The following is a 25,345-nucleotide window of genomic DNA, read 5'->3' on the forward strand; positions in this document are numbered from 1 at the left end:
TCCCTAGATCTTTTTTCTTGCATATTCTCTAGTTTAGTGTTCCCAAAATACTGAACAAGTCCAAATAAAAGTTTAAGCAATGAAACTATGTAATATAAAATTTGAGTTCCATGGTGCTGATTTTATTTTAAAATAGTTATTTAAAGTATCTATACACACATATTATTGAAATAGTTACAAGGAAAATGTTCATGTTATAGATGGATTAAAATTCTCCAGAAAAAAAAAGCTATGACAAAAGTGAAATATTGGATACTTGATTTACCTTTTTCTATGATTGAGAGCTTCTTATATATGAAAAGTGTATTTTGAATGTGCATGCCATCGGGAGCGCTTGGTTGGCAGTTGAGTGTGCATGTGGGAGGCTAGCTCACCCTGTGCTGTGGAGCGCAGACGGCACCTCCATGCCAGTCTCACCTCAGCAGCTTTTCTTCTCTTCAGTGTGACCCCAACCTTCAGGTGTTCAGTGTCTTCATCGATAACCTTGATACTCGGCTTCCCAGGATAGCACTGTTTTCCACGAGAACCATAAAAGCTGGAGAGGAGCTGACTTTTGATTATCAAATGAAAGGTATGGTTTTCAAGAATAATTTCATTGGTATTGGTTTCAGTATGACAATGAAGGCAAGCCAAACTAACGTCGAAGGTAAAAGAAATCGGGCAGGGGGAGGACACACTAAATAAATATAAGTGGAGAAGATGGAACACATTACTCTGTACTAATTTAAAAATCTTTAAAAATGAAAGTAATTGGTGTGTGTCTGTCATCTTAAGGTCCAAAGCCCATCTGACAACTAAAGCTGGCTCACAGTCTGTCCTCTACGTCACTGCAGACTGATTTTCTTAGGACTTCCATTTTGGAAGCTGATTTACAACACCTTTTCTCAATACTATTAATATTAGTAAAAATAAAAAGGTTTTCAATTTTTATTAATAGATAAATATTAACAAGATTAAAAGTATTATTTCAATTACATATGAATTCCTTCTTGAATATAGCTTTTTAAAGTATTTAATTATATTGCCTATATTGTGATTATGAATATTTTCTATGAACAATGTGCTTTATGTGCTATTCCTACTTGGCCTCACTGCCTGTGCTTTTCATGGTGTATAAAAAGAATAATTATATGGGGCTGGAGAGATGGCTCAGAGGTTAAGAGCATTGCCTGCTCTTCCAAAGGTCCTGAGTTCAATTCCCAGCAACCACATAGTGGCTCACAACCATCTGTAATGGGGTCTGGTGCCCTCTTCTGGCCTGTAGGCATACACATAGACAGAATATTGTATACATAATAAATAAATAAATAAATACTTAAAAAAAAAGAAAAAAATGATGCTGCAGGTTAACCTTTAAAAAAAAAGAAAGAATAATTGTACATTGGACTTTCTCTTACACTCTGGTTTCTCTTCGGATTGTATAAATCTTTCACCTTTTTTCACTGAACTTTCTCAGTGAATGTCATCATGGCAGATAATTCACATTAGCCTATCCCATTGTTTCAAGACAACTCAGAACAAATTGTCTTAGGATTTCACAGAAGTACAAAGCTATTTCCTTGAAAGTTAACCAAAGCCTTGAGAAAGTAATCACCATTGCTAGCTTCAGTAAAACCAGGGTTACACAAAGAAACCCTGTCTCAAAAAACCAAAACCAAACAAAACAGAAGATTGAAAGTCTATTCTAAAGTATCTTTTATGGTTGGAACTGGGTCTCACTATACAGCCCTGGCTAGTCTGGAACTCACTGTGTAGACCAGGCTGGCCTCAAACTCAGATCCACCTGCCTCTGCCTACCCAACCATGCCCAGCTAAAATATCTTTTTTAAAATAAAGATTTGTGTGGTATGTTCATGTGAATATGGGTACCCAGAAGGGGGCATGGGATCCCCTGGAGCTGGGGTTTGAGGCAGAAGTAAGCTGCCTGACATGGGTACTAGGAACTAAATGCTGGTCCTCTAGAAGAGCATGGACTACTCTACCTGCTGAGCCATTTTCAAGCCCCTATTCTAAAATGTTTCCCTCTCTTGTGTTTTCAGGTTCTGGAGAATTGTCTTCAGATTCTTTGGACCACAGCCCTCCCAAAAAGAGGGTCAGAACTGAATGTAAATGTGGGGCTGAGACTTGCAGAGGTTACCTCAATTGAAACTTCAGGAAACGGAGCACAGGATTGTGTTTTGTTCTAAGAACTGAAAAGGTATTTTCTATTATCAAGGTTATATGTATGTTAATGTACAACTTGTGTCTCAAGATATTTGCAAAGTACATTACTGTTGCTTTTGAAGAGGACTCCAGGGGCTGGCCACACAAACAGAATATATTTGGTGGTTACATACTAAACATGGAAAGTGAACTACTTCTTAATAGGCAAGTATCCCCTTTAGTGTCTGAAAAGCAATGAGGCAATGGCTGTTGATATAAAACCTTTTACCATGATTCAAATAGATAATTCAGTTTAGGCAAATGTACAAATTTTATTTTATTTTTTTACTATATTGTTCCTGCTTAATATTCACTGATCTTGTATTTGAGACAAGCGGCACTGAATTTTTTTTACTGTATTTTCTACTTTTACATTAAAACATCGACATCTTAATGATATATTTCAGGTATAAAAAGAAATGTGAGAGATACTCTTTTAGCTTGATAACATTCTAAAGCAATAGAGACCATTACAAAGACTGTATGTCTGAACCTGAAAGTCTTAGATTTTTAATCCTGCTGAAGAAAAATCTCTAATCACCTTCTCTAGAAGTCCATAGTGGCTGGCCATTATGCTTCTTTGCAAGGACATAGCAGTGTGGCTAAGAGGACCCGCTGGGAGTGCCAGGCAGGGCAGATGAGTACAGAATGAGCCACAGCGTGAACCGAGGTCACACTAAGTAACTCTCATCTGAACAGAAGTGCAACAGCCTCGGAGAGCACTTGTCCCTAATGGCAGTGTAATTCACATCACATTACTTCCACTGCCTGGCAGTTTTAATAGTTCCTTTCCACTAAATTTAATTATTTTTGCATTTTCTGTATGTCCTTGAAAAATAACCTATATTTGAACAGATATTGTTTTATACAAGAATTTTTAAATGGATAATACTGAGTTTGGCCAAAGTTATGTCTTATTGAACTTTTATTAATCTGTGGGGATTAGATGGGATTTTCCCATGTATACAACACAATAAAGAAAAAACTTACTTTCATCTCTTTGGGTCTGGGAATTCTAATCATGGTGTCCAGTGTGAAGACCAAAAAAGAAAAAAAGAAAGAAATGGCAGCAAATAATCCTTTCAGTGTCCTGATTAAGATTTACCTAAACTCACTGCTCTGGGCCTTAATAGGCTGTAATAAGCTCAAGTAAAATGAACTGAATCCAGGAATTCAGCACTTCCTTTATCTTCTCTTAACCTGTTTTGGGAGAAGCTACAATGTTATTCAGAATATTGCCTTCACAAGGCTACTCGTTCACAATACATAGAATACACTGTTTGCATATTTGAGATCTCATTCTATGTTTGCTACCCAGAATTTTCAGAATGTGTCAAGAAAATATATATATATTTTTTAAATTGCATTTTTTTTTTTTGGTTTTTCTTTGAGAATCTTAAAAGCATTCTAGGTGTGGTTTTCTTCTCCCCGGATACCAAACTCACTTTTGAAGTATTCTCAGGCTTAAAGACCAGATTTTTAAAAAAAAAAAAAATCCAGTGTTTTGATTTCCAAGATATTTGGTCTTATTTACATTCAGGTTAAAAGAAAAGAGAGGACAGAGGGGAAAGGATTATGTTTAATAAACATGTGGCTTTGTTTTGTCCTTACTAATAGAAATTTAATGGGTCCTGATTTTGTGGGTTGGGGGTAGGTCTTGAAGTAGGGTAGCATGTGGCTCAGGCTAGCCCTGAATTTTCTGTGAAGCTGGAGATTATCTTGAACTATTACTCGCCTTCCTCTACCTCCTGCTGCTGAGATTACAGGCATGTGCCACCATGCCCAGTTTAAGATTTTTACCTTAAAAAAAAAAAGACAAAACAAGTACACAGAGGTTTCATTCTAAGTTCCACACGTGTAATGTACTGTGCTTCTATCCACACTGTTCCATTACCTTTTTACCCCCCATTCCTCCACTGTCTTCCTTTTATACCTTCACCTTGTGATAGCTGTTTATCTAAAGAGATGTGTGTATGTAGACACCCTTGTGGCTGTGATAAAGGTCATCAGTTCATCTCCAGCTTGGTTCCTTCATTTCACATGTCCTGAGTGTATAGTGGCTTCAGCAACAGGAACTTGGAAATAGTCCTGACAGGAAGTTAAGCAGGAGCAGAGACTGAACTCTGCTCACTGGCTTTCTTACACAGCCCAGGCACATGGGCCCAGGGATGGGATTGCCCACAGCCTTTAAGAAAATCCTCCACATACCACAGGCCGATTTGATGGACACAGTTCCTTAATTGAGGTTCCCTCTTCCAAGGTGACCCCAGGTTTCTCAAGTTGACAGCTGAAGCAAACTATGATAATGTATTTTGCATATTTGACTCTTCGCTAAAGTCAGTGTGGCTAGCCACTAGATTTCTTGATGTATCTTGGCACTTTAAAGCTCTTTAACCTTCGATACTATATAACCTTTGAAAATGAAGTCAGCACCACACTTTTGTTTTGATGCTGTTGGTAATGAGGTCTCATCATACAGCATCATAGAGTGCTCAAGAGCCCTGACACTGGAAGCCCCCGTTGCTCGTGTGTGAGTCCTGGCTTTATTGCTTACTAGCTTTGTGAACTAATCTGTGTGCCTTAGTCTCATGTCTACCTCAAAGTGTGGCTTCACAGATTAAAGCTTTGTAAAGTGGTTTTTATCACAAAATAAACACCATATATGAATGTTTCCTATTGTTACTCTGTATTCAAAACATAACCTGTAAAAACTGATCATGTAGATTGATCTAAATCTACTCTTTTGTTCTTAGCTCTCTAACTCCTTCAGCCAGTGTTTGTACCAGGCTTAAGACCTAAAACATGAACATTACAGTTATAAAATATTAGACATACATTCAGAACAATGGTGGCATGTTTTGAATGCTTACTTTGGATCAGCCCAAATCTTGGGCTGAGATTTATGGCTCAGTTAAAAAACAAAACAAAAATAAAATTAAAGTATTAGTGAATATATTCAAATGCATAGTTATATATACATATATTCTAAGTCATATACCCACTAGGTTGGGACTAGTAATTCCTGATCTAATTGCCATGTAGCACAGTGATGATCTGTGACATTCAGTTTAATCTGCACATTGTGAGACTCCATTTAAGCTTATTTTAAGTGGTATGCCTATATATATCTTTTTTTTTGACTTGTAAAATGTCAGCATAGTAAAGTGCTTATGAAGATGTTTATAAAGATTTATTAAATTCATATACATCAATACAAAAGCATTGTACTTTAAGGCAATTTCACAATTCACAGAGCATATATATGTTAGCCATTCTAAGCATTTTCCTTTACATTGTAATTGTTGTAGTTTCAGTTGTATCATGGTATTGGTGGCCTTTGTATTTACTAAAACAGTTCTTGAGAAGTTGCCCAGGCTTGACCTCCTGTCTCAGCCTCCAGAACAGTGAGAACACAGCCTTGCCTAGCTCACTGGTGATTTATAAGATTTTTATTTTATGTGTGCTTTGCCTGCCTGTATGTACACACACCACATGTGTGCCTGGGTCCTCCAGGATAGAGTTACAGACAATTTTGAGCCACCATGTAAGTGTTGGAAATAGCAAGTGTTTTGCTGAGCCATCTCTCCAGCCCTGCCTCTGTGCTATCAGTTTACTTTAATAGGGCCGCCTTTTCTTCTAGACTGCTTGTCATGATTTAGGATACAGTGTATCTTGGTAGAATGGTCTGCACATACTTGAAGAGATGTATTCTGCTGTGAAGTAAAAGTTTTATCAGATCTAGTTATCTGGTGGTGGTCAGTTTTTGTATTTTGTATACTGATTTAATGTATATATACCATTTTCTCTAAGAGAAGCATGTTAAAATTTTTATATTTGTGTATTATCTAGTCTCTTTTCTGGAGGGCAGTACTGGTGATTAAACCTAGGACTTCATACATGCTAGGCAAGAGCTCTATCATTCCATTGTCTTGGTGAGTTAGACAATTTGTCTAGGACAGTATCTGCTCTTATTATAGTCTCTCTGGCTTCATACTTACATTGTCCTTTTACTTTTAACTTTACATCACTTGAATTGCGCTTTCTGTAAACAGCATAGTTGACTTATATTTTTCCCTGAGTCTGTGTTTTTATGAATCTCTTTACATCATTTGCATTTATTGTGAGGATTAATGTGTTTAGATTTAGTTCTACAATCTCATGCAACACTGGTTTTGACCCTGTCATTTGAGCATACTTTAGTATTCCATTCTGATCCATTATTATACCAATGTATCGCTTTGTGTAGGTTTTTTAGTGGTTGCTCTAACAAGTGTGTCTAACCTGTAGGCCATATACATCCACAGCTATGAGTGTGGCCCAGAAATTTGTGTATGACATTGTGTTGCAGCATCAAAATTAGGGTTTTAATTCTTAAATATCTAAGAGTGAGCATTTTCTTTTCTCAACAACTATACTCTCACCTGTTGCCAGTTTTCCATATAAATACTGTAAATGCTCTGGTTTAGGAAGCTCAGCCTCTGGAGTTGAGGGGATTTCAAAATCAGAGGAGCTCTGTGAATCCGCCTGTGTGCTGGTTAGTAATGTTTTCTCCTCAGGTGGGGATTTCTTGCCACTCACAGTATCTGGTTCTCCAATGTGAGGACCTCCATTTACTTCATCTCTGCTTTTCGAATCACAGTAAGAATCCTGTGGACCATGTGCATTCTGTTCCATTTGAGAGGCGGAAATATTCTCTCTGCTTTTTGGTGTGTAGGCATCTCTGTTCAAAGATGTGCTATCCCCAGCCCTTCTCTCTTGGGACGATAACAAAACAGTATCACCCTGACTGTCCCAGCCTTGACTTCCTTGATCTGTTATGTGTGTTGACTGAGATGAATTCTGGGAAGAGATGTGAGTGGATTCTCCATCAGAGTCAGTGAGGAGCCTTGGTGACTGAGATTCCCTCGTCTCTATGGAGGAAGGTAAATTTTCCAAACATTCATCTGTGACATCATCTTTTCTTTTGAAGAACACTTCCCACTGTGGTGTGTCTGCATCAGCATTTTGCTGGGGGACTGTTGCAGGGTCCAGACCTCCCTGCAGTGAAGGCGGGGTTTCTAACTCTTCTTCAGTGTCACTGTTAGATTCTTCACAGTCTATGAAGTTGGCCAGAGAAACCTTCTGCATACTGTCTGCTTTGTAGCACCCAGGGCTTTGTTTCAGTTCAGGCTGGTCTTGTGGCAATGCCTTCACTGGAAATACCTCAGGATGAAGAGTTAGCTGGTATGGAACTTTGTGCCTTAACGGTATTGGTAGAGGGTCATCAAAGAGATCATCTTCCTCCTCTGAAAAAAACAAAAACAGGCATGTAGGGAACAAGGGAATGAGACTCCTCAGTGAGAGTTGGAGCTGTACCATTTACCTGTTTCAAATCTTGGAATGGTATAAACACAGGTGCCAGTCTGCAAAGAGGTAATAAAAGGCTGCCATCTGTTGAGAATATAGGTCAGTACTTCTCACACTTGTGGGACCACTTGACTCACAGGGTGACCTTTTTTTTCTTAAAGGATTTTGTTTTCAGTTATATGTATGTGTATCTGTTTGAGTATGTGCCCATGAATGACGTGCCTGAAAACATCAGCAGTGTTAGATCCCTGAAGCTGGAGTTAGAGGCAGTTGTGAGCCAACTATCGTGGATGCTGATTTAATTCTCCTGTGTGTGGACTATCCATGGAACATTTTAAGAACTAAGGGATACAAAGGCTTGGTCAGCAAACTTACAGAAAATGATCTATAAGCCCCCAAATCTAATTCTACGCCTTCTGCCCTTGAGCTGTCTTTGTGAGCCACCTTTCCTGAAAAGGGTAGCTACCACCCCTGAGCAAATAAGCCTCTCTTTCAGAAAATGGAGGCCATCACAGAAAACCACAACTGGACGCAATGCAGAAATCAATGGATAATGTACATCATAGCTCCCGCCTCTATGGCTGAGGGAATACTGTGGAAGAGGCGACAGACTGGAAATAAGTCAAAATACCAAGAAGTCTCCTGTGAAAGTTGAATAATGACAATATCAATTGACACATTAATGTGAAAGGGTGCAATTTTCCAGGGTTACACCCCTAGACAACGTGACTACAGGCAACTAATGACTGCTGGGAGAATTAGCTTCTCCAGGGATGAGCCCCCTTATGAGTCATCAATGCATTGTTATCAGCCCTGATACCATATATACAAACAACAAAAACCAGCACATGTTTCTCTGTGCATATACATAATACATGTGTGTATGCATAATAATAAAAGGTTATTAACTTGAAGGGGGATGTGGAAAGGGCTGGAGGAAGGAAAAGGAGGGAAAGTGATGATCATATTTTAAAACCCACTCAATAAAACCAGTGACATGCATGGACTAAAATATGCATATTGCTTATAAAATAAATCATCCTTTAGTTCCAAGGCCAATGCCTTCTGACTTTGGAGGGCACCAGCTACACATGTGCACAGATATACCTAAGAGCAAAACTCATATATATACATAAAATCTCAAAAGTAATTTAAAATTAGATTCTAAATGAGTAGAAATATGGAAGCTAAAATGGAAAACAGACCTGAGTTCAAATCCTAGCCCTATCACTTCCTGCTAGACTTCAGGGGACTTTCTAAATTGTCTAAATTCCAGTGTTCTCTTTGGCAAAGTCAGACTGACACCACTTGGAAGTTTGTTTACATGTCTAGTTGTAGCGTGTAGAAGATGAGGACTTGCCCTGTAGAAGTGTTCAATACACAGAATCCTTCTCCAGTGAGAATTCACTTCTGGCACTTCACCAAAGGATGCAAATCTGAAGTCGTAACCACCAAGTGTGGCTGCTATAAGCCAACAAGGCTTTGCTCAGAATTTGAAGTTCTCATTTCTAGTCAGATCTTATCTATGTTCTTAATTACAAAACAAAATAGCAGTATAAGAAAGTAGAATGAGTGGAGAAGAACTATTTGTGTAGTACCCCTGCTCTGTCTGATCAGAACCAAAGGAAGCTAAGTCTCTTCAGCATCCTAGCAAAAATTCTCTGGGGTGACAACACAGCCCTCCTGTCACAGGTGCATTTGGGAAGACTAGAACCATTCTTACCTGAGTCTACATAGATTGTTCTGGTTCTCTTCAGTTTTCCAAGTGGTTTGTACTTTGGTTCGGCACTTCGGGAAGATCGGCACAGAGGCTTTAAACTGATATAAATCAGAATATTTGACTTTTCCTTTTGGGAAAGTTGCTGAAGCATAAACATCACTTAGAGAGATTAGAACAAAGCCATAGGGCGACCAAGTGAGCATTTGTGGGAGATAAAGGCAATGTTTAATAAAGGTCTACAACTTAATGAAGTGGCCAGTGGAAGCACTTACATACAACGTTAGTAGATACCAATCATGTACAGCGGGAACCGTCTTAACAGATTAAAGCCAAACTTGAATCTTTGCTCTTAATGAGCTCTATCCCAAGACAAGATAAGTCACCCATTGAAACCTAGCATCCGGAGAGTCTAGGAGAGGTGCTTCTTCTCCGTTTAATGGCATTTATTTACCTCTTGCAAGGATCCCACAAAGTTGATCTGATTCCAGAGTCACAAGCTGAAAGCCAGGTCACAGAAATAAGATCTGCAGGGGGTCCACCCTCACTGAGGGCTACACTACCTACTTTCCTTCTGCCAGCTTGCTCGAAGCCTTGAGGATCAGAGCCAACACAGCAGATGGTGGCAGCCATGAAGCTCCCAACCTGACTACAGCCAGACTTCTATTTGTCATCTATGTTCTCATGTCTGTGATATTCCCTGGCTCAGTACCATGTGGCACCTCCAGAATCTGCTGTTACTGCTTCTCTCTGTAGCCATTTCATGCATTCTCTTTGGGTAACTTTTACCAAGTGAAGGTCACTCTCCACCTACCTACCCACAACAGATTGCCCAATAGAAATGCAAGCTAGGAGTACAAGATAGGATAACAAGCACTCCAAATGATTCTAAGTATATTCCCATTTAAATCTATAAGACAATCTTAAATCTCAGTGATCCGGATTAAGTTCTTAACTCTTGCCTTACTAGCCAGCATGTTGCTTTCTTGACACTACCATGCTTTCTGGCTTTTAACTAACATTTTTAGTCTACTAAAAATGGTGTCAGCTGGCACAAATAACCTTATACCAAGATAATCTAGTCCCTGCACTAGGTCACTCTAAAAAGATTGTGTTTTTATTTCTGTATTCATGTGTCCATCACGTTTGAGGTGAATATGTTCCATGGAGGTTAGAAAGGGCATTGGGTCCGCTGGAGCTGGAATTAGAGCTAGTTGTGCAGCTTTGGATGTGGGTGCTGGGAACCACACTCAGGGCCTCTGGAGAGCTCTTAATCACTCAGCCATCTCTCCAGCTTACCAGTTCACATCTTAAGAATTGGCCACTCAGGGAGGGTAGAGGGAGAGAGGAGGAAGGGAAAGGAGTGGAGAAAAATGTACAGCTCAATAAAAACAATAAAAAAGAATTGGCCACTCATAAGTAGATATTATATGTAAAGCAAAGGAAAACCAGACTACAATCCACAGGTCCACAGAAGCTAGGTAACAAGGAAGACCCTAAGAGGAACACATGGATCTTCCAGGGAAGGGGAGTTAGTTGAGATTTCCTGGGTAAACTGGGGACAAGGAGGGTAAAGGGGAGGGGATGGGAAATGAGAACATGAGGGAATGATGGTCAAAGTGGGTAGGGAGAGCAGTGAAAGAGAGATCTTGATAGAGGGAACCACTATGGGGTTAGAGAAATTCCCCAGAATCCACAAGGATGACCACAGCTAAGTCTCCTGGCAACAGTGGAGAGAGAGCCCAAACTGGCCTTCCCCTGTAATCAGATTGGTGAATACCCCAACTATCATCATAGAGCCTTCATCCAGCAACTGATGGAACCAGATGCAGAGATCCACAACCAAGCACCAGGAATCCAATTGGAGAGAGGGAAGAGAATATATGAGCTAGGGAGGTCAAGATCATGATGGAGACATCTATAGAGGCAGCTGAACCAAGTTTGTGGAAATTCAGGAACTCTAGACTGACAGCTGTGGAGTCTCCATGGGACTGAACTAGGCCCCCCACATGTGGGAGACAGTGGTGAAGCTTGACTGTCTGTAGGGCACCTGGCGGTAGGATCGGGATCTATCCCTGGTGTATGAGTTAGCCTACTGGAGCCCATTTCCTATGGTGGGATGCCCCAACTTAAAGTGCCAGACCTTTTGTTGACTTCCTATGGGAGCCCATACTCGTTGGGAGGAGGGTGGAGGGGAACTGTGGATGGAATGTAAAATGAAATTAAATAATCAAAGAATCATTGCTTTGGAGTGAAGATGTTACAGTTGGAAAATGAATACAAAAGAAAATGTTTAATTACATGTGGGCTTCTAATAAAGCATAAACAAAATTGGCCACCAGTAACTTCCACTTCCACTCCTCCCGCCGTCAGAACATGTATCTTTCTTTCCCATTTGCGGGACTGAGCTCTGGCTCAGTCTAGCTCTTATTCCTCGTGCTTCCCTGGTGATTTTTGTCCTTGACAGCCTCCCACCTGTCTGGTCCCAAGAAATCTTTTTTCCCAAAGTCTGGCATTTGGACAAAACCCAGCATCCTCTTCGAGACTTGAGAAAGTAGCCTGTACCTGCTAAAAGGAAGCATTGTCCTTGTCTCTGGCACAAGGACCCTGGCTCTTCCGTTAACATACGCCTGTGGTGCCTATGGCATATCAAGCTCCTAGACACATTGAATCCCTACACTTCAAAGACCTCCACCTCAGTTTCTATTCCCCTTCTCTCAGGTACCTGTTCCTTTGAAAACCCTGGGCAGTGGTGGCTCACCGCCTAGACTGCTCCATAGCCTGGAGCCTGTTTCCCACTTGTCTCTCAAAGCTCGGTGCTGTATGTGTTCATCAGTCTCAGGCAGATTTTCAAGCATAGCACTCCCATGCCTCCCAGCCAGAGCCACCAATAGCAACCAATAGCACACAAGAAAGACCCACAAACAGAAGCTACTCACACGTCCATGACCTTATCCACGGTGAGGCCTACTGGAATGACGTTTGGATATGCATTCACTGGACAGATGTAGCTCAAAAAATCTTTAATCTAGAAGGAATATAAAATGCATCAGCTATCTCTGATGGGAAATTGAGGTGCCACTCTATTCCCAGTTCCTAGTATACAGACCAGTTGAGAGGCCTCTCCATGGAAATAAATGAAGAGGGGACATACAGACACAATGGAGTTGTGTCCAGCCATAAGGAACAAACTATGTCATTTGCAGAAAAATGGATAAAAACTAGAGATCATTGTGTTAGGCAAAATAAGCCAACTCAGGCAAATAGCGCATTTTGTATCATGTGGATACACACATACATGGTGCATGTACAGATACATGATAGGAAAGCGGGAGAGTAACTATGGGACAGGGACTATCAGGAGAGAAAGAGATAGTCTAGTCTGTTTTCTCTCATTTGTGGAAACTAGGTCTAACAATACATAATGGAAACAGATGGGGGACTGTTTCAGGAGAGGAAGGAGACCAGTGAGAGGGAGAGGAGGGACAAGGGAGGGTAATGGTGGGCAAAAATGAACAAAGTATGAAGATATATTTGTATGAAAATGTTATGATAAAATTCATTATTTTGTATGCTAACTAAAATATTAATTAAAAAAAGAAAACTGAGGGTGTCAGAAAAGAGAGGTATAGGAAAGGGCAGCAGAGCTTCCTTGTGACCCTGCTTCAGTGCTGGCTGCACATGGGGACCACCGAGGGACCTGCCAAACAAGACACACGCACTGGCAATGCCTTGGCCTCATTCCCCTAAACGCTCCCTGTGCTGCGCTACGTGGGAGTCTGGGAACTTGCACAGTTGAACTTTGTTCAGGTTTCTGCTCCACAGAAAGAGCTTGAGTTCCTAATTAATGGAATCTAAAAATGGTGCCTTTGTAAAATTCGACATTCATTTTTTAGTCCAAGGCCAGTTGCCTACACATTTGGCAAACCCTCTTCCATGTGAGTTAGAATACAGCTGAATATTGACCATAATAGATACAAGAAAAGAAGGTCTTGTACCTTTTTCCGCGTATAAATAGTCATTACCAGGGCAACTGCATCTTGGAGATCACTCGATTTGCTCTAATGCCTATTCTTATGGAATCAAATACCACGCAGTGGCTACCACCTTTGAAGACACCAAACTCTTCTGCCCATTACATCTTAGTTTGCAGTTACTAAAGTGAGCAATGCAGTCAAGCCTGAATGCAATAGCACTCAAGGAGTCCAGTATGACTGGGTCCAGTAGTGATCTCCGGTGGCCCAGGGCCTGCAGGTCTCTCCTAGTAGACAACTTAGGACAACCTGCTTCTGTGCACATTTCTCTAGTGCCAGAGAGAGGACCCCTTACTGATGTGGGATGCCCCTTTGTGTGCTGTGAATATGTTTTATTACTATTGGTTAATAAAGAAGCTGCTTTGGCCTATGACAGGGCAGAATAGTGCTAGGTGGGAAATCCAAGCAGAGATAGAGGGGGAAAGAGGGCAGAGTCTGAGAGACGCCAGCAGCCACCAGGGAAGCAAGCTGTGAGATGACAAGCCACAAGCTTTGTGGTAAAATGTAAACTAATAGAAACGGGTTATTTTAAGTTTTAAGAGCTAGTTAATAATAAGCCTGAGTTAACAAGCCAAACAGTATGTAACTAATATTAAGTCTCTGAGTGATTATTGTAAAAGTGGCTGCGGGACCAGGCGGGACAAGAAACCTCCAGTTATACCTTACCACAAAGTCTGAAACACTGGATGTTAAGGTGTCTGAACGCTGTTCACACACAGGTGGATGTGGACAGGGAGCACACACAAGACCGAAGCAGAAGGTGTCCTGAGCAAAGCTGCTAGCCACTGCAGGCTGCATGTACTCTGAGACACACAGCTCGGAGGAAGTGTTCCAGGCCCTTTGTGTGTGTATGACTCAAAAGACTGCACATACAAAGTCCTTTCATACCAATTCGAAACAATTACAGTTTAAAACATTCACAGTATGTTGATATTTTTTTTTTGCCTCTTCAGAATATAAAACAGAATTCTCCTTAAGAGTTCTACCAGGCAAATCTCACTTATTAGATATTGGTGAGCTGTGATCTCAGTAAGTTTAAGGCTCAGATTCTTCATCTACCGTATAAAGAAGATAACACCTGTGAAATGCTAGTGCCAGTACTCGCTGGCCAGTACCAGGTACCCAGTGAAATATCCGCTGCCATTATGCAGGACAGAGTTGGTAATGATAGTACAAAGACTTGGATCCCCTCTTTCCAAAATGGATGGCCAGGGCACAAAGCAATGAGCATCTAACTCTAACGCAAAGGACCAAATGAGGACACAGAGCCCCAGGGATTTCCAGTAACTATGAAAATGGCTACTCTAAACTAAAGGACACCTATTCTTTAGGAACTTTGCACAAACAACTTTTTTTATACCTTTAGGGAGGCATGCACACAAAAACCATTACTTGCCCCTAAAGTGCCCACCTTGCATGTATGAGGATCTGAGTTTGATGCCCAGAACCATGTAACAATGCTCGGTATAGTGGCGCACACTGGTAATCCCAGTGCCAGGAAAGCACAGGAGGGCCCCTGCCAACGGCCAGCCAGCCTAACTGCTGAACTCCATGCTGATGAGAGACCTGGTGTGGAAGAGTATGATGGCCTTCCTGAGGACGACACCTGAAGCTGCCTTCTGGCCTCCACCCAGATACACATCTACACTCGCCCCTTCCCACACGCATGCACACATATATGTACACCCCACAGACATATACCCTGCCCCGTGGTGACCAACCCCAAAGGCTGCAGTCAGCAGTAGGAGCTGATGGATCCTCTTACCTCACTGTAGGAGGAGTGAAAAGAAAAGCATGCTCTGTATGAGCTCTCTCCTGTCCTAGGAAAAAACAGAACACAAAAGGACACTTAGCAAAACTAAGTGGTACTATAGGGTTGAACCCCACTTAGGCTGTTTGGGTGTGAAGCCACGTGGATGTGAGGAACTGCTTCTTGGGACAGGAGGCAACTTCTTCAGACACGGAAACCTTCTGTAGACATTCTAAATAGCCCAAATCAAGGAGGCGTTGCTAAGGTATTGGGGCCGTTTGTGGAGCTGCCTCTACTGTACCGGTGCTTCTATTCTTTCCAATACCTGTCTGTATTGCAAAGCCCTCAGATGCCTTCACAGTTCAACCATCTTGTCTCTCACAGAGGAAGTCCCTGGATATATCAGCAAATGTACTGCCATAGTTTGAAAGCAACATCCCTTCGTTTTAAATAATGTTTAAATGAAAAACATAGTTCTTACAATTGTAACATCCTCTCCCTGGGCTCATGCTGATCTGAGTTTAAACTTCATTAAACACAATACTTCCCCTCTGGGTTTCTGAAGACCAGGCCATCGGTCCCTTACCTCACTATCACGTTGGTTTTTCTGGTTCTCTCTCCGAACCACATGGTGGATGGTTTGATGCTGATGGTATGGAGCGCAGTTTTGTTTTTGGAAGTAATCCCACAGGGTAACTTATTCCATTGAAAATACTCCTCTGCCTGAAAACAAAACAGAAACACATTTGTTTTAAATCCTAGCTACTATTTTCAACAAGGCTATTGTAGACTGGCATTCAAAAGCAATTGCAGGTGAGTTTTTGGATATGAAGAAACTGCAGATGCAAGGAAGGAAACAAGTTATTTTATTTATTTTTTTTTAAATAATTCTCTTTTTTATTTTATTTTATTTATTATGTATGTATACGGTGTTATGCCTGCATGTACACCTGCAGGCCAGAAGAGGGCACCAGATCTCATAGATGGTTGTGAGCCATCATGTGGTTGCTGGGACTTGAACTCAGGACCTCTGGAAGAGCAGTCAGTGCTCTTAACCTCTGAGCCATCTCTCCAGCCCGAAACAAGTTATTTTAGAATAAATAACCTGGGTGCTCCAATAATGCTGGAAAGTAGGTTTGTACTTACAAAGAGGACTCCCTGGCTTAGTGAGGTGCCACATGGCTGGAAGATCATGAGTTTGAGCCCAGCCTGGACTCCAGCAGCCTAGCCCTATCTACAGTGAAGACTCTCACGAAAATCAAAAGCAAGCTACTCTTTGGGCTGTGGAGGTGGCATATGATGGCTGGGGAAACAAGCAGGAAGATGGCAAGTTTGAGCCTAGTCCATGCTACAACAGCCCGAATCCGGGCATAACGGGAGACCTCCCGGTTTATTATTACATTCTTTTCGCCATCCAAGAGTCTACTGGATGGGTAGCTGCGTATGATTAAATAAATGACAAGAGTTAGACTATGTAGCCTACCTATCGCCAGTTATAGTCATGAGTTAGACTGTGTGGCTACCTATCGCCAGGAATAGTTTCTAACATGCAGCTTTCTTACTGAAAAAAAATTCTTTTTATTTGTCTGTATGTGGGTGTGCATGTGTGTGTATATATGTGTGTGTGTGTGTGTATGTGTACATATATATATGGGGTGTCCAAGGAAGCCAAAAGAGGGCATTAGATCCCTGGAGTTGGATTTATAGGCAGTTGTGAGCTGGGAACCAAATTCAGGTCCTCTGAAAGAGCAGTAAGAACTCCTAGGCGTGGAGTTAATGTGCAGTTCTCTTGTAAAGGCTTCTATTAGAACATTACATGTTGTTGATGAGAAAACGTATTTTCATGCATAGTTCTTAAGGGTTTGGGCACATGGAGCAGTGCTATTATGTTCTGCAACAGTGGTCTACATATATATGCATGTTGCTGAGGGTTCTATGCTCAGAGAGCTCAAATTTTAGGGGAAAATTGTGATCAGGCACATAATTGTATTTGAAGGTAACTAATTCAATTGTCCTTTTTTTTTTTTTTTTTTTTTTTTTTTAAGACAGTTTCTCAGTAGCTATAGAGTCAGTCCTGGAACTCACTCTGTAAACTAGGCTGGCCTCAAATTCACAAAAATCCATCTGCCTCTGACTCCCGAGTGCTGAGATTAAAGTGCCACCACCACCTGACTCAGTTGTCTTAATTAAATGTCAAAGACAGTAGTTGAAGCTGGGCAGTGGTGGCGCATGCTTTAATCCCAGCACTCGGAGGCAGAAGCAGATGGATGAACTGTGAGTTCAAGATCAGCCTGATCTATAAAAGTTAGTTCCAGGACAGCTAGGGGTGTTACACAGAGAAACCCTGTCTCAAAAAAAAAAAAAAAAAAAAAAAAAAACATTAGTTGGGAAAAGGATGGAAATCAGGGGGAGGGGGAACAGAGAATATGAAGAGCAAATGTAACTAAAAATATATTGTATAGGGTTGGAGAGATGGCTCAGAGGTTAAGAACACTGGCTTTTCTTCCAGGGGTCCTGAGTTCAATTCCCAGCAACCACATGGTGGCTCACATCCATCTATAATGAGATCTGGTGCCCTCTTCTGGCATCAAAGCATACACACAGACAGACCACTGTGTATATAATAAATAGATAAATAAAGATTTATTTTTTAAAAATATATAGATATAAGGAAGTGCAGGGAAAAGATGTATTATCAAAGGAAAACAAACGTCAAAGGCAAACTCAAAATGGAAGGCTGGTAACTCAAGGGTTCACAGTAGAGGTACAAAGAAAAACTGTGGCTGATCTCTCGGCGCCAGGAGAGCCAGCGTTGGGGTGAGTTTCTGGCCCGGTGGCGCAGCGCCAGCCTGGGACAGGGAGCTCAGAGGTTCCTTGGCCCCCTATCCTTCTTGGGCTCTCTGCAGGGCCTCTACTCCCTGCATACCGCCTCTTTCTTCCTATCCCACCCAGCTTCCATCCAGAACCCTCCCCACTTCGGCCCCACCGCCCTCTTTCGGTACATAACACACACCCAGCCCAGCCTGTCTGGGCACTGGGTCCGAATCCTCGGGGCACCCAAGCGGGTGGGAGTTCCTTTGCTTCTATGGCCTGCCTGCACCAAGCAGGGTAGGTGCTTTTGTTTGCGAGCTGCCCAACCAGCACGCCAGGAGAGCCAGCGTTGGGGTGAGTTTCTGGCCCCGCGGCGCAGCGCCAGCCTGGGACGGGGAGCTCAGAGGTTCCTTGGCCCCCTATCCTTCTTGGGCTCTCTGCAGGGCCTCTACTCCCTGCATACTGCCTCCTTCTTTCTAGCCCACCCAGCTTCCATCCAGAACCCTCCCCACTTCGGCACCACCGCCCTCTTTCGGCACATAACATCACCCAGCCCAGCCTGTCTGGGCACTGGGTCCGAATCCTCGGGGCACCCAAGCGGGTGGGAGTTCCTTTGTTTCTATGGCCTGCCTGCACCAAGCAGGGTAGGCGCTTTGTTTGAGAGCTGCCCAACCAGCACGGAGGCCTGATCTCTTGGCGCCAGGAGAGCCAACATTGGGGAGAGCCAGCGTTGGGTAGGCAAGGAGACCTGATCCGGTAAAAGAAGATCCATAAGGGAGCATTTGGAAGAAGAGATGGGCAGACGCCAAGGCAAGAATTCGCCCAACAAGCTGAAAAGCAACATGAAGCCACCAGAAACCAGTGACCTCACAACGGGAGGACATGAACACCTTAATCAAAAAGAAGTAGAAAAGATTGACTTCGTGAAAGTGATTGACGCCGCCCTTAAACAGCATGTAAAAAATGCCCTTATAGAAATGGATGAGAAATATAACAAAGATTGAAGAATTGAATAAATCAGTGAATGATACCCTAGAAAACCAAGGAAAAACAATCAAACAGATAATGGAAACAGTTCAAGACTTGAAAACTGAAATGGAGGCAAAGAAGAAAACACAAACAGAGGGCCAGCTGGACATGGAGAATTTAAGTAAACAAACAGAGTCTACAAAAACAAGCATAACCAACAGAATACAAGAGTTAGAAGAAAGAATCTCAGATTCTAAAGATACCATAGAGAAAATAAACACTATGATCAAAGAAAACAGCAAGTCCAACAAACTCTCATCACAAAACATTCAGGAAATATGGGACACAATAAAAAGACCAAACCTAATAATAATAGGAGTAGAAGAAGAAGAAGTGCAGTTCAATGGTCCAGAAAATATATTTAATAAAATTATAGAAGAAAACTTTCCCAACCTAAAGAAAGATATACTTATGAAGGTTCAAGAAGCATACAGAACACCGAATAGGCTGGATCAAAAAAAACATCCCCTCGCCATATAATTATCAAAACACAAAGCATACAGAATAAGGAAAGAATATTAAGAGCTGCAAAGGAAAAAGGCCAAATTACTTATAAAGGTAAACCTATCAGACTTACACCTGACTTCTCCATGGAAACCATGAAAGCCAGAAGGTCCTGGATAGATGTACTGCAGAAACTGAGAGACCATGGATGCAAGCCCAGATTAATATACCCAGCCAAGCTTTCGTTCACTATAAATGGAGAAAATAAAATTTTCCAGGATAAAAACAAATTTACACAATACGCAGCCACAAATCCAGCCTTACAGAAAGTAATAGAAGGAAAATCACTAACCAAGGAGTCCAACAATGACCACAATAACTCAGACATCTAGAGACCCTTCACCAACACAAATCAAAGAAGGGAAACACACAAACTCTACGACTAAAAAAAATGACCGGAGTTAACAACCACTGGTCATTAATATCACTTAATGTCAATGGACTCAACTCACCTATAAAAAGGCACAGGCTAAGAGATTGGATACGAAAACAGGATCCAACATTCTGCTGTTTACAAGAAACACACCTCAACCACAAAGACAGGCATCTACTCAGAGTAAAGGGCTGGGAAAAGGCTTATCAAGCAAATGGACCTAAGAAACAAGCAGGTGTGGCCATACTAATCTCTAACAAAGTTGACTTCAAACTTAAATCAATCAGAAGAGATGGAGAGGGGCATTTTATACTCATAACAGGAACAGTTCATCAGGATGAAGTCTCAATCCTGAACATCTATGCCCCTAATATAAAAGCACCCACGTACATAAAAGAAACATTGCTAAAACTCAAGGCAGCCATCAAACCGCACACACTAATAGTAGGAGACTTCAACACTCCTCTCTCACCAATGGACGGGTCAATCAGACAGAAACCTAACAGAGAAATAAGAGAATTAATGGAGGTAATGAATCAAATGGACTTAACAGACATCTATAAAACATTCCACCCAAATAGGAAGGAATATACCTTCTTCTCTGCAGCTCATGGAACCTTCTCAAAAATCGACCACAGATATAGGTATGAATAATTTGCATTGGTGTGGATTTTAAGGTCAATTTTGTTTTATATATATATATATATATATAATTTTTTTTTTTTTGATATTGATATTAAGGTATTGTGATTGTGTAGTTCATTATTAAAATGTAATGTATAATTAGGAAATATAGGTTGTTGATGGATAATCATAAATAATAGTCAAGTTTGTAGTCATGTTAGTTAATATTTTCTAGATGTGCGTAGATATATTTTAGATAGGCATTCTTCATATTTTTCAAAGATTATAGAATATGGCCTTTAATGTTTCAATAACTTAGGACTTTTCATGACAATGAGACACTCTGCTCCTGGCAGCACCAATCTACTTCAAGAAGAAGATGGGCATTAAAGAGGATCCTTCTGGAGTTTGATAGCCATTTGGGCAAGAAACTGTTCTTGCCTGGACTATTGCATAAACTGGACATAGAGAACCCGCAGAGAGAGGACTGCTGAACTTGCCTAAAGGTGAGATGGTCTTTTCAGGGGTCCTGACTCATGAAAGAGTCTGCGAGACATTCTGCAGGACACATCAGAAAGTGACTGAACTGTCTTTGGAATTTCCTGCTTGATGAAAATGTCTGCTGGATACTATGGGCCTGAAGGCTGAAGATGGATGCCCCAACGGTACAAAAGAACTTTGGGTGACTGTCCAGGCAGCGAGATGTCTCTGTCATTTCTAGAGTTTTAAAAGTTGCCTTTTTATTGTTTGCTTAGGTAGTATTGTATCTTTCTGGAGTCTTTGATGGAGTTAAGAATAGTTAGTTATAGTTATAGTTTTCCTTAGTTATGATAAAGATTATTGTAACTTTTACTTGATAACTGTTTTGTTATATGTAATTTTGCTATGTTAAAGCCTTTTTTTTTGTTTAAACCAAAAAAGGGGAAATGATGGAGGAAGGTCATTGGTTAAATAAAAAGAAACTGTTTGGCCCTCATTGGTTAGAAGATAGGTGGGAGGAGTAAACAGAACAGAACGCTGGAAGGAAGAGGAAGTGAGCTCAGACTCCACAGCTCTCCTCTCGGGAGCAGACGACTCAGAAGAGAGGCTATGCTCCGCTCTCCCGAGCAGACACACGCGCGATGAAGCAAGCCGCCAGGTCAGACATGCTGAATCTTTCCCGGTAAGACCGGAGCTACACAAATTATTAGAGATGGGTTGATTGGGATATCAGAAGTAGCCAGTAAGGGCTAGAGCAGAATGGGCCAAGCAGTGATTAAATGAATACAGTTTGTGTGTTGTTATTTCGGGGCATAAGCTAGCCGTGCAGGCGGCTGGGGTGTTGGGGACGCAGCCCCGCCGCTCCTACTACTACAATCCACAGTTACAAAAAAATATTAGTAACCACCTGTGTCTTATCAGATCACCATGGATTAAAGTTAGAATTCAACAACAATGCTACCCCCAGAAAGCCTACAAATTCATGGAAACTGAACAGTCAACTACTGAACCATACCTGGATTAAGGAAGAAATAAAGAAAGAAATTAAAGTCTTCCTGGAATTCAATGCAAATAAAGAAACAACATACTCAAACTTATGGGACACTATGAACGCAGTCCTAAGAGGAAAGTTCATAGCACTAAGTGCCCACTTAAGGAAAACAGAGAAAGCTCACATTGGAGACTTAACAGCCCACCTGAAAGCTCTAGAAAAAAAAGAAGCAGACTCACCTAGGAGGAGTAGAAGATTGGAAATAATCAAACTGAGGGCTGCAATCAACAAAATAGAAACACAGAAAACAATCCAAACCATCAATGAAACAAAAAGCTGATTCCTGGAGAAAATCAACAAGATTGACAAACCCCTATCCAAACTAATCAAACGGCAGAGAGAGAATTTGCAAATTAATAAGACCAGAAATGAAAAGGGGGACATAACCACAGACACAGAGGAAATTCAGAGAATCATTAGATCCTACTACAAAAGCCTATATACCACAACTGGAAAATGTAAAGGAAATGGACACTTTAGGCAAATACCATATACCAAAGTTAAACCAAGACCAGGTGAACAATCTAAATAGACCTGTTAGTCGCGAAGAATTAGAAGAGGTTATCAAAAACCTCCCTACCAAAAAAAGCCCAGGACCAGATGGTTTCAATGCGGAATTCTACCAGAACTTCCAATAAGACCTAATACCTATACTCCTTAATGTATTTCACAATATAGAAACAGAAGAGGCATTGCTAAATTCCTTTTATGAAGCTACAGTTACTCTGATACCAAAACCGCACAAAGACTCAACCAAGAAAGAGAATTATAGACCAATCTCACTCATGAACATCGATGCAAAAATCCTCAACAAAATACTGGCAAACCGAATCCAAGAACACATTAGAAAAATTATCCATTATGATCAAGTAGGCTTCATCCCAGGGATGCAGGGCTGGTTCAACATACAAAAATCTATCAATGTAATCCATCATATAAATAAACTGAAAGAAAAAAACCATATGATCATTTCATTAGATGCTGAAAAAGCATTTGACAAAATTCAACATCCCTTTATGATAAAAGTATTGGAGAGATTAGGGATACAAGGGTCATACCTAAATATAATAAAAGCTATATACAGCAAGCCGATAGCTAACATCAAATTAAATGGAGAGAAACTCAAAGCCATCCCACTAAACTCAGGAACACGACAAGGCTGTCCACTCTCGCCATACCTCTTCAATATAGTGCTTGAAGTTCTAGCAATAGCAATAAGACAACAGAAGGGGATCAAGGGGATTTGAATTGGAAAGAAAGAAGTGAAACTTTCGTTATTTGCAGATGATATGATAGTGTACATAAGCGACCCCCAAAACTCCACCAAAGAACTTTTACAGCTGATAAACAGCTTTAGTAATGTGGCAGGATACAAGATCAACTCCAAAAAATCAGTCGCCCTCTTATACACAAAGGATATGGAAGCAGAGAGGGAAATCAGAGAAGCTTCACCTTTCACGATAGCCACAAACAGCATAAAATATCTTGGGGTAACTCTAACCAAGGATATGAAAGATCTATTTGACAAGAACTTTAAGGCATTGAAGAAAGAAACTGAGGAGTATACCAGAAAATGGAAGGACCTCCCTTGCTCTTGGATTGGAAGGATCAACATAGTAAAAATGGCAATTCTACCAAAGGCAATTTATAGATTCAATGCAATCCCCATCAAGGTCCCATCAAAATTCTTCACAGATCTTGAGAGGACAATAATCAACTTTATATGGAAAAACAAAAAACCCAGGATAGCCAAAACAATCCTATACAATAAAGGATCTTCTGGAAGCATTACCATCCCTGACTTCAAACTCTATTACAGAGCTACAGTGATGAAAACAGTGTGGTACTGGCATAAAAACAGAAGTTGACCAATGGAATCGTATAGAAGACCCGAATTTTAACCCACAAACCTATGAACACCTCATTTTTGATAAAGGAGCCAAAAGTATACAATGGAAGAAAGAAAGCATCTTCAACAAATGGTGCTGGCATACCTGGATGTCAACCTGTAGAAGACTGAAAATAGACCCATATCTATCACCATGCACAAAACTCAAGTCCAAATGGATTAAAGACCTCACTATCAGTCAGAACACATTGAACCTGATAGAAGAGAAAGTGGGAAGTACCCTACAACAGATGGGCACAGGAGATCGCTTCCTATGTGTAACCCCAACAGCACAGACATTAAGGGCAACATTGAATAAATGGGACCTACTAAAACTGAGAAGCTTCTGTAAAGCAAAGGACACTGTCACCAAGACAAAAAGGCAACCTACTGACTGGGAGAAGATCTTCACCAACCCCGCAACAGACAAAGGTCTGATCTCCAAAATATATAGAGAACTCAGGAAACTAGACTTTAAAATGCTAATTAACCCAATTAAAAAATGGGGCACTGAACTGAACAGAGAATTCTCAGCAGAGGAAGTTCAAATGGCCAAAAGACACTTAAGGTCATGCTCAACCTCCTTAGCGATCAGGGAAATGCAAATCAAAACAACTTTGAGATATCATCTTACACCTGTCAGAATGGCTAAAATAAAAAACTCCAATGATAGCCTTTGCTGAAGAGGCTGTGGAGGAAGGGGTACCCTCATCCATTGCTGGTGGGAATGCAATCTTGTGCAACCACTTTGGAAATCAGTGTTTCGGTTTCTCAGGAAATTCGGAATCAACCTACCCCTGGACCCAGCAATACCACTCCTGGGAATATACCCAAGAGATGCCCTATCATATGACAAGAGCATTTGTTCAACTATGTTCATAGCAGTATTATTTGTAATAGCCAGAACCTGGAAACAACCTAGATGCCCTTCAATGGAAGAATGGATGAAGAAAGTGTGGAATATCTACACATTAGAGTACTACGCTGCGGTAAAAAACAATGACTTCTCGAATTTTGCATGCAAATGGATGGAAATAGAAAACACTATCCTGAGTGAGGTAACCCAGACCAAAAAAGATGAATATGGGATGTACTCACTCATAATTGGTTTCTAGCCATAAATAAGGGTCACGGAGTCTACAGTTGGTGATCCTAAAGAAGCTAAGTAAGAAGGTGAACCAAGGGCTGGAGAGATGGCTCAGAGGTTAAGAGCATGGACTGCTCTTCCAAAGGTCCTGAGTTCAATTCCCAGCAACCACATGGTGGCTCACAACCATTTGTAATGGAGTCTGGCGCTCTCTTCTGGCCTACAGGCATATACACAGACAGAATATTGTATACATAATAAATAAATATTTTATAAAAAAAAAAAGAAGGTGAACCAAAGGAAAAACATATAGTTATCCTCTTGGCTATGGGAAGTAGACAAAATTGCCGGGGAGAAAATTGGGATCTTGGGGGTGGGGTGGGATGGGGGTAAGGGGAGATGGGGAGAGAAAAGGGAGAAGGGGAGCATGGGGGGAACTTGGGGAAAAA

The 25,345-nt window shown here is 41.1% G+C and overlaps 1 protein-coding gene across 3 annotated transcripts in view; it reads right to left on the minus strand.

The window, feature by feature from the left end:
- Window positions 1-198: 198 nt before the first annotated feature.
- The window catches only part of Dclre1c (DNA cross-link repair 1C), a 43,174-nt gene continuing 18,027 nt past the window's right edge, over window positions 199-25,345 (minus strand). For 2 of the 3 annotated variants that reach the window (XM_075970478.1, XM_075970480.1), the window contains exons 10-15: window positions 15,636-15,772; window positions 15,065-15,119; window positions 12,205-12,293; window positions 9,272-9,366; window positions 6,624-7,487; window positions 199-535 (exon numbers count right to left, since the gene is read on the minus strand). In XM_075970478.1, coding sequence (XP_075826593.1) covers window positions 456-535; window positions 6,624-7,487; window positions 9,272-9,366; window positions 12,205-12,293; window positions 15,065-15,119; window positions 15,636-15,772 — 1,320 coding nt within the window. In that variant the 3' untranslated portion in view covers window positions 199-455. The remainder of the gene's footprint in view (window positions 536-6,623; window positions 7,488-9,271; window positions 9,367-12,204; window positions 12,294-15,064; window positions 15,120-15,635; window positions 15,773-25,345) is intronic. The other variant, XM_075970479.1, reaches the window with a different exon arrangement.

The sequence above is a fragment of the Microtus pennsylvanicus genome, chromosome 4, assembly GCF_037038515.1.
Source record: "Microtus pennsylvanicus isolate mMicPen1 chromosome 4, mMicPen1.hap1, whole genome shotgun sequence".
Classification (NCBI taxonomy): domain Eukaryota; kingdom Metazoa; phylum Chordata; class Mammalia; order Rodentia; family Cricetidae; genus Microtus; species Microtus pennsylvanicus.